This window comes from Magnolia sinica, chromosome 16, assembly GCF_029962835.1.
Source record: "Magnolia sinica isolate HGM2019 chromosome 16, MsV1, whole genome shotgun sequence".
NCBI classification, from domain to species: domain Eukaryota; kingdom Viridiplantae; phylum Streptophyta; class Magnoliopsida; order Magnoliales; family Magnoliaceae; genus Magnolia; species Magnolia sinica.
This window is the reverse complement of record NC_080588.1, coordinates 67504481-67515137: the sequence shown is the minus strand read 5'-3', so window position 1 is coordinate 67515137 and position 10657 is coordinate 67504481. Positions and strand designations below refer to the sequence as shown.

Genomic DNA, 10657 nt, shown 5'->3' with positions numbered 1-10657 from the left:
TGTGTACGTAGAATCAATTGAAAACCCAGCCATCCGATGAATGGGTAGGAAAATGGACGGTCCGTATCTATTATATGATATTCCTTGTTCCTGACCGTCCATCATGTGGGGCGGACCACTTTTATTTCATTTGCATGTCAGGAAACAATTTAGTTACTTGAGAGAGAGAGAGAGAGAGAGAGAGAGAGAGAGAATTCTATTAGATCATCCTAACCATCCAATCCAAGAAAATGCACGGTCCACATTGACAGTAGCAAGGAGGGTCCAGTCGTTGACACGGAGTTTTTATAATGTGGGGTCAACTCTTGATTGCATGGGCCTTTTGTGAGACAATTCAATTTAATCAACCTAACGTTTTCAATTGAAGGGGGTTCAAAATGATATCAGGAAAAAAGTATAATCATGTGGGCCCCCACTTCGGATTTAGCACACTTGCGACAGTTTTGAAATATGGCGTGGCATGTAAATAGCTGTATCGAATCCATTATGCACGTGTGCTCAGCAATGTAGCTTGCGTGCCCCTATACCTCTACCATATATAGCCAGCAGCTTTAGACAATATTACCCATGTGGTTGCCTTTGTATGGTAAACCATGGATTCTAGAAGTATATTAGAAGAGGCTTGGAACACAAGGGTCTTTATGTAATTTGAATGTTTGTACTTATTCAGTGTATTTCTGCCATTTTATTCATGCGAGTCTTTCATACCCCGGTAGTCAGATTCACCATCGGATACTCTGGTAAAGTATGACATTTGATACTCAGAGACAAGCATCGTTTTGGTTCATGATACATCAAACTGGGTCCCATAATTTGGAGAGTTTAGTCATAATTACTTGTACGCCGGTCTATCATCCATCACTCCGCCAGTGTATCAAATTTTCCTCAGCAGAAAAAGTAGGGCTGTCAATGGGTCGGGTTCAGGCCAAGCAAAATTAAAATGTTCGCACAGGCCCAGCCCAAACAGTTCAAAATCAGGGTCCAAACCAACGCCAGGCCAACCCTGTTGACAGCCTTACAGAAAAAGTAACATAATTGGGTCTTTGTAGCAAGTAAAGTACAAGTGGACTCCGTTGCATACACATGATCAATCTGGGCTGTCCAGTAAATAAATTCACTCATCAGTAGCTGCCTTGAAAAATTCATCCAACTGGATTGATCCAAACCGTAAAGTCAGTGACACGCAAAAACGGATGGGTGAGTTCGTTTGTCCAAGATAGGTCCATTTGCCGGTGTCTACGACCATCAGATTGCAGTGATTTTTGCATAGTAGAATGAACCTAATGGATGGTCCAGATAGGCAAAGTGGATGCCAACAAGTCCTAATGCAACTAGGTGCATGGTAAGGTCAGCCCACTCGATTAGTTATGACGGATAAATAGTGAATCCTGAGAAGTGTAATGCGCTGGTAGGGATGTCAACGGGCCGACTTATGGCCGGGCCAACCCCTACCCAAACCCAGCCCGATATCCGGACCCGTGACAGACCCAAAAAATCCAACCCAAGCCCTGCCCGAACTGTTTCTGCTGGGCCCGAGCCCGCCCTTTCCATCCAAGAAAGAGAGGTTTTTGAGGATTTGAAGAGAGAGAGAGAGAGAGAGAGAGAGAGAGAGAGTTGCTAGGAGTGGAGAAGGATTTTCCAATTTTACCCTAATGGGGTCAGGCTGGGCTGACTAACCGTTCCGCGGTCAAAGCCCAACCCATTTACAGAACCCCAAGCCTGGCACTTCGGCCAGATACCCTCAGCCTAAATCCGCCCAAAGCAGGAGGTATGCACTTTACATTGTAAATTACTGTTGCATGCAATGTTTTGGAGCAGCACCACAGAAACTACATCTCAGTGGCTGAGACTGCAAATCCACTGGACAAGTATTAGAGAAGATAAGCTTGTGGCCTTTTATTTCTCGCCAACAATTAGATATATACTTGCAAAAACATAGAATTCCTGGAGAACCCAAGAATCCCTTCCAGCAGAGGAGATGAACAAAAGGTTTACATATAGATAAGCATAAGAGATGGAAAAAAGAGGGAATAAGCTCCTCTGACGTTGACAAAACATACAATAAATCTATCTGCTCCCATTGATCAGCATGGATGCAGAGCTTAAAGATGCCGAATGCAGGCCATCCTCTACTGGTTCGCCAGGGAGAGAGAAACCCAGGCAATTATTTGAGATCACTCGACAACCATCTCGATTCCACCCATCTTCGATGATCGCCGGGTCGATAAATTAAGATGACTTCTCACCTCTATAAAGCCTCGCAGCCAATTGCAGACTGCTCGGGATCTAAAGAAAACTCCGTGCGGTCCTGTTTGTGCCTTTTCACAAACAAGGCTGCCGCCACAAACAAGAAGCGTTCAAGGAATCCTATCCATGCCAGGCTTCTGCCTACTCATGGAAATCTTCATAGGGAGAGGAGGCACTTGAGGAATCGCTTTGATATGGCGTGGTCTCCCTTGGAGATGATGGTAGTGATTCTCTAGACTGAGATGTTGTACCTGAAAGAAGAAACAGCAAAATAAATAGAATTGGAGGTTATGGACTGAATTGGAGGTTATGGACTGGTTTATGGCCATTTCAGGTACTCTCCCGCAGTTCAGAAGCACCATAAATGTGACAAATTCCATTTTAGTAGAGACTAACCAAAGACCCAGTAAGAAACTCAATACACATGGTAGATCGAAGGGGCAGTTTCAAAATTCTTGGAAAATCAAACAGGCACTAAAAAAAATCAAGTGGACTTTACGACTTCATGGATTTTTATTTTTATTTTTACTTTTCTTTTCTGTAATGATGATGAAGGAAAAGAAATTTACCTGAACCCTTTTGCCCTCTTGAGCGGAATTTCTTTGTGTGCCGCCTAATGAGTTTTTTAGCTTTTGTTATGGTCAGTTGCCTTGCAAAGGGAGAAAAATCAGCATCACTTTCACTCCACTCGCCATGGAACTCGTTGTCTGCCTCACCCCTCATGGTCCGCAAGACAAAGGCCTTGGCCTTGCGACGCTGGGAATTGAACAATCCCCTTACGGACGTGACGAATCCATCACCCGCTCCATCACTTGGCCGCTTGAGCCAAGTTATAGGGTGATCTGATTTCCCTGCCTGACCTCCATCACTCTCACTGGAATTAAGGTCGCAGTCAGGAACAGCAGCCACAATGGCTTCCCTCTGGCTTTGAGCCTTATCTTTGAATTTCTTACCCTAAATGAATTGAGAGAGCACAAGTCAACTGATTGCAATCAATATCAATGACATACCATAACTAAACACTCAACATATTTGGGATATATAAAACTGGAGTCAATGGGAAGCCAAAATAGTCTTCCTCAAGAGTCTCCTTACTGAAAACACAAATATCTAGTCCCTAAACAGCTATCCCACCAAATGCAATCAAGATATGGGAGTACAATTAATTCTCAACCTGGTAAGAACATGATCCACCATTGATTGACACAACTGTCGCTTTCCACAGAGATCTCACATTATCTTTGGAAAAACAAAGATCACTTGTTCCCCCAATGCTCCCCCAACCGGTCATGGTGGACCACTAACCGATCATGGTGGACCACTCTCATCCAATCTCCCTCTTAAGGCCACTGACACACACACACACACACACACACACAGAGATCACTTGTTCACCCAATGGTCCACGTATTGGTCATGGTGGACCACTCTGATCCAATCTCCCTCTTTAGGCTGCAAGCACGCACACACATGCAGAGTCTCCTCTACCAAACACATACATGCATGCATAGCCATCTCCACAACAACAACAACAACAACAAAAGGAAAAAAGAACGGAGCATGTGAGGATAACTTGCCTGCATGCCAGTTACAGACTTCAGGACTCCCCAGATAATATGCTTTTTAACTCGTGAAAACAGTCTCCTCCAGGTGCCAGTAAAGTCAACACGATGGAACGTATCCATCAGTAGTCTTAAATCACTTACTGCAAATCTTGATCCTTCATAAGTAACAAGCAACTCAACCTAGAAGATCACCATGAAAAGAAGGGTCAGTCTAAAGATGATCACTCCAGAATTTGAATATCTGGTCTTTGTGCTGAGTCTCACCAACCTGACTTATCTTGATATTATGAAATTCCATCATCTTTTTTGGAGCCCTAGATCTTTTCTCCTCTTGCACTTTACCAACCTTCTTTTCTTCGTGGGATGAGCGTCCGGGCTTCATTAGCTTGAAATCTTTTGATTTATTTCTGGTCTCCTCATTAACACCGTGCTGATTCTCTGGTGTCACACTAAGGGGGCCACTTTTCGTGGAAGACATGCTTTGTAAGACGAGTTCATTAGCTACAGACTCAGCAACAGTTTCTTCCCATGATCGGTCAAAGGAAGATGTTCGTCGAAGCTCTGTACTTGAACCACAGACAATATTTGCTTTTAGGTTTTGCAACTTTGATACCTGCATGCAGGAGCAACCTTGTTACAAGGAACACAGACAATTTATTATGACTCTATTCTAAACAGTATCATCATCTTGTCTTCTTGAACAACATTCATCATTTGGCATCACTGGAGATGTCCCAGAATGATAACCTACGCAGCTCAACTGGTCGCATGTTGACAAATGAGGACAGATTGGCTTGTTTTCCTTTCTCTAGTCCAATCGGAGCTCGACTAGGTCAGAGGATTGGCCCTATAGAAAAGGGTTGCAGTTTTTCACCAACAAGTGCTCCAGTAAGACATCATGGAAGGGACTCTCACAATCTCACTAATGTGATAAACTGGGTTAGAAGGGTTTCCAGTGATTCATGGAAGCTAGCTCATCTATGTATGAAATTCATCTACTCTCTGAAAGGCTAAACATTCCATTTGGGGACACTGGTAGAGAGGAGAACATAATGACTGATGTTTTAGCTAAAGAAGGAATTGTTGGGAATAGGATAGGTAGTGCAAATTGAGGGTGCAAGCTATGGTATCTACAACAGGAAATCCCATCCATAAAATAAAAATAAAAGCAAATGTACTCTCATTGACTCCTTGATATTCAATCCACTGTCACTTATCAGCTATGTTTCCTAGCAGATAAATCGCAATTTACAGATCAATTTAATTTTGTATACATGTGATTGAAATAGAGGAATTTAACTAGAAAGCGCTTTTAATGCTCCCGCAGAAACTCACTTGGAAAGCATCACCATGAGCAGATTGACCAACTCCAGCAGAAACTGAGGACGCTGCAGGAGCACCTGCTCGGGAGGGAGCCTCAGATTCTCTTATTGGATGCCCGCTTGATGCAGCTGATTCAGAGACAGACGCACTTTTCTTTGGACGTCTTGACCCAGCAGTTGAGACTTTCCAAACTTCCTGCAGGAATCAGAAGGTATTCAAGATTGCAAAATAATGTAGAAGTAACACCATATCAATTAGAAGAACTGAGGATGAAGCTTACCTGCCGTCTTTGTGAATCTTGTTCTTCTTCTGGGAAGAAATAATCCCACATCATTCTATACATTGTTTCAGTCAAATGTATCTTCAATGGATAAATCTCAACCTAAGGTATGAAAAGAAGAAGATGCAATTAATTATTGTAAGCAACAGTTAATTCATCGAATATGTTCAACAAATTCCAAATAAGATTCACAGAGCAAACCACATTATTTCACCAACTGTAACTACTCGATAAATGAGACAACATAGTATTATTCTCACAGCACATAAAAGGAAAAAGGACCCATTGGAAGCTTCCTTGGATGCCAAAACAGGACATTCTGATCCTAACTAATATGTTGCAAGTGATGACTTTCAGGACTTCTGCATAAAAATGATTGTGAAACAAGAACAGCATAGTTCAGGAGATGTGAATAGAAGCAGGGCATTCATTGTTTTCTAGATTTATTTTAACATATTCATAATTTGGTCTCTTAACATATTCATAACTTGGTCTCTCAACAAATTTGAAAATCGATCTTGAAGGTTCTGCAAATCAATCTCATTGTATTGAAGAACTAGTCACCCAAGGTTTGTGGTATGATGCCTCATCATCCTTCTTTTCTGTTTCAATAAAAATTTTGTATCCCTCCAACAAAAAAGGTCCAGAAAAAGGAAAGAACAGTAAGATAGAAACACATGCTTAGATCTATGGGCAACAAATTGCAACATACCAAAGAGAGACCGTAATGCCAAGTGAAAAGTCCAAACTGCTCTACATAAAGACTATCTTCTAGTAATCTTAAGCAAGGGTATTTCCGACCTTAATTCAAGAACACAAAATGAAAGCAATTAATTAACATTATCTTCTTCTTTTTTTTGAAAGATCACTGAATTATATTAAAAGGAAAGCAAAGAAACAAAAAGGAGACGAGGGGAAGCTGAGAAAGCAAGCCCATCTAAACTCCGAGGAACAAAAGATTACAACCCTTGACACTGTCTACAAAAGTGGCCCATTCAATGATCATGCGCTTGGCCTTACTAGCTACACTCTCAGCTGAGTGCGCCCTGTCCTGAAAACATCTTTCATTCCTTTCTTCCCAAACACTCCACCAAGTAGCGATTATAGCTATTCTCCAGATCCACGTTCTCTGTTTATCAAATCTGATCCCATGCCAAGCTTTTAACAGAAGGTCCACTGATTCTGAGAAACACCAGCTTATACCGAACCGGGAGAGAAAATCAGACCAAATAAGATTCATGAATGGACAATGAATGAGAAAATGATCTACCGTTTCTTCTTGCTTCATGCAACACAGGCAAACATTCGCAAGAATCATGCCCCTTTTTCTGAGATTGTCAACTGTAAGGATTTTCTTCCTACCAACCAGCCACCCAAAAGAAACGAACTTGGGGGGAATAGATAATTTCCAAATATGACTGAACACAGGATCAGATAAGGGAGGAGGGCTGCTAACCATCTGATTAAATAGCGACTTTACCAAGAAAGCACTGGATTTATCTGGTCTCCATATGATTTTATCTTCACTAGACAGGTCTGACACTGCTCTGAAGATGCAATCCAGAAGCAAAACGTACTCGTTGATTTCCCAATCTTGAAGGTTTCTTCTGCAGTCCACATTCCGAACAATTTCCCCTCCTGGGATAGAAAAGAAATAATTCACCGAAGCTGATTGAAAAGGACTGAGGAGATAAATGTTTCGAAAATCATCTTTCAATGGCGTGTCCCCTATCCATAAATCTTCCCAAAATCTGATTTTATCCCGTTTTCCGATCTCATAACTGATCCCTTTTATCACCTCCCTGTGTAAAGAGACTATTCCTTTCCAAAGGGCAGAAGCCCTATACATTATCTTTTCCCCCACATGTGTGGCACTTGTGGAGCCCAAATGTGTGACCATGCGATCAAGTGGATCCACATGTGGGGTTGGGGCTTTGCTTGCACTACTGGACACTATGATGTGGCTCACTGCTGACATATACATGAACATTATTGACAGCCCATTGTCCATCTCTTTCGTACATGTGTGGCCTACTTGATAGTTAAACAGCCTGAGTTTTTTGGCCAATGATCTAAACAGTAGGTCCCACAGATGTAGAGATGTCTTACACAAGTGGCAGGTGGACATGTCTGGCAGCATTTAGAGGTTGCATTTGGAAGGAATTGGAGGCTAGCAAACCTCATAGTAGATTATGAGTGTAGAGTGCATGAGAGTCTGTTTGAATGTCCAACAACCTCATCATTTGTATCTAACAATGAGTTGGTTTTTACTCAAACAGGTCTTCCTATATTATGTATCTCTTACACATCAACCCTAGGAGCTAATTGATTCTACTTTGCATGGATCTTATAATGATTCTTTCCGCCTTAACATTGTAGCTTCTCCACTGGCAGTGTTATGTTCTAAATACTTAACAATTCAGGCACTAAACTCTAGGATAATATATACAGATGCATGCTCGTCTTCAAAATAACCATAACTAAAACATAGATTAATTGGAAGCAAGAAAATGGGTGACCTGGAAAAGCTCAAGAGGAGAGTTGCCATCCTTTGGAGCTCCTTGCTTAGCATCTACCCGAAGCATAAATTTTCTGCAACCATACAAATAGAAGTTATGGTTGTGCTAGACAATTGCATACTATATTTTAAGATATCTACTTCATTGCTTGCAATTAGAATCTAGAACCAGAATCCTGGTTTGCATTTTTTTAAAATTTTTTGAAAGGCAAGCATATTATTAATCAAACAAAAACAGAAACAACAGAGGAGACCTCCCGAAAAACTGAAAAAGAAAAGAACAAAAAGAAACAAAATACAAAATACAAAGCCAAACCCAGGCAGCCCTACTCCCACAAAAGTGAATACAATTATGGGGCCCAGTGTCTAAAGAAAACTAAAACCCTAGAGAAGACCCCTGCCTTCGAGACAGCAATGTTCCTAAAACAGCGATTAAGAACATACAGTAAATACGAGCCATTAATCTCCAAGAAAGAGACCATTACAGACTTGATTCTCTCAGCTCAACTTTGTTTGACCAAACAGTTTTCCATGTATCAATGATACAACTGATGACATCAGCTGATATTATTGGCATCACACCTTACCCATGTGAAATATAGGGGGAATAACAATATTGCAAAATATCATGGATAATATGATAATATCGGCCGATACATGCCAATATCTTGCAATATCAGCATGCCAACTTTAATATAAAGACACTATATCCTTGACACATGCCATATTCCTGTCATAACAGCATAAATTCCTGAGTAATTACTGCAGTTATCAACAATAACAGCGTAATTCCAGCCAAAAATCAGAAAATTTAAAAAAAGTATATAAATCCTTCTTTTTTTTAGACATCTCTTCCCATGGTTGTTTTAACTACTCCAATTGCGTTGTTTAACATCAAAACATAATTTTGATGGAGAAATCACTTTTTGATAGTGGCACTGGCCTGGAACTCAAAGGTGAGAAAAAGCTGTTTAAATTTCCATCTTTCCCCCCTAAATATTAGCATGAATCCATGTCCACGCATGATTCTCATGCATTGGTATGTATTTGAGGCCAAAAAAACCATTAATTTTAGAGGTGAGCATGGAGAAAATTGGGATGCTCAATTTTTCCATTGATGGGGATATTGGTGCAATTTGGTAAGGATGAGTACCAGAGATATATTGGAGAGTACATACAGCCCATTATCATTTAGGCACAATATTGCCGATATGTTGAGCAATATTATTGTGGCCACCCCGATGGGAACAAGGATGACGAATTTGAGCCCCTCATAACTCCATGTGGATCTGAGGCCTAGGTATATTTTGGTTCTTTTTAGTTGCCGGTTGTATTGTTTGTGTTTCACTACTTGTAATTACATAACCCATTCTGCATATAATTGCATCACTAATGGTTGCATAAACAATGGAAGACTACTATGCATAGTTTTCTTTCACAAATTTTCGAGTCTTAATTTGTAATCATGTGTCTTTTAACATCTACTATAGTTCCACTGAAAAATTCTACAATTTTCCTAACGTTTCCCTCTGTCCCTCGACACATTTCTTGGTATAAGCAATATTATTAACGATATTGATGCATGTTTCCATATCCCAGGCTGTTATACATACAAGCATAACGATAACAATACATAAAACACTAGGACCAAATACCCAATCTTACCCAGGTAACATCCAATGGCCCTGTGCACAGAAATCAAATGTATGGCATAGCATTAGAATCAATGTTGTCAAATTGCATATGCGATCGCATGCAATCCTTTTTTTCCTTTTTTTGGAAAAAAAAAATATTCTAAAAGAAAAAAAGAGGAAAAACTTGCCTAATTAGTACAAATGATTGGATTAGGTTATTTTACTTATTTCATTGTAGTTTGAATGTTTCATTAAGCTATATATTTAATTACTTATATTATATTATATAAATTTTAACAAAACAATCGACAAGCCACAGTAAAAGAGAAATAATTATTAAAAACTTCGAACAAAGAAATTTTATTGATAAATGGATAACCTGAAACTACTTGCAACTTAATTTACAAATACAATTTACAAAAAACAAGCACAACTTATAAAATATATAATAAAAATAAAATAAACATACTTGAAATAGTTGTAGAGAGATTAGAGTGAGAGAGAAAGAGTAAGAGATTTAGAGCTTTGGAGTAAAGAGTACTGAAAATGGAGGGGATATGAGTACCGATTTATTTCCCAAATTGAAAAAAATAAAAAATTCCTCCCATTCTAACCATTGGGAAATATGCGATCACATATTGGCTATATATAAAAGTATGCCATGACGTACTTGCCGGGATCGTATGGTATATGCGATCCGATCCACAGTATGTGCATATGCGATCGCATATGCGCATATGCGATCGCATTTGACAACAATGATTAGGATACTATTCCATATTTCTCGAATGATGTTGACAGGCTGTGATGTATAGTTGTGATTATGTGTGGCTCGCCTTGTTGGTAGATGATGATGATGAGATGATTTGGAGTGGTTCTTGTAATAAGTGTGTGTTTCTTATGATTATTGTGGGTTAGGTGACTATGAGCATGGTTATGAGAGAACTTGAAGCCATAAGGGTATTTTGTAATTTTATTGTGTACACGAGCTCCCTCACTGTGTACACAATCTCTCCACCCTCCCTCCCATCCTTCCCTTGCTCTCTTTTTCTTCTTTGCTTAATGAACATGGTATCAAAGTGGGATTAAA

At 40.0% G+C, this 10657-nt stretch overlaps 1 protein-coding gene across 1 annotated transcript in view; it reads right to left on the bottom strand.

The window, feature by feature from the left end:
- Window positions 1–1871: 1871 nt before the first annotated feature.
- LOC131229700 (protein SABRE) overlaps window positions 1872–10657 on the bottom strand; it is an 80213-nt gene continuing 71427 nt past the window's right edge. Inside the window, exons 17-23 of the mRNA XM_058225689.1 lie at window positions 7935–8007; window positions 5416–5517; window positions 5148–5330; window positions 4081–4425; window positions 3825–3992; window positions 2817–3201; window positions 1872–2498 (exon numbers count right to left, since the gene is read on the bottom strand). Of these exons, the coding sequence (XP_058081672.1) occupies window positions 2389–2498; window positions 2817–3201; window positions 3825–3992; window positions 4081–4425; window positions 5148–5330; window positions 5416–5517; window positions 7935–8007 (1366 nt within the window). The 3' untranslated portion in view covers window positions 1872–2388. The remainder of the gene's footprint in view (window positions 2499–2816; window positions 3202–3824; window positions 3993–4080; window positions 4426–5147; window positions 5331–5415; window positions 5518–7934; window positions 8008–10657) is intronic.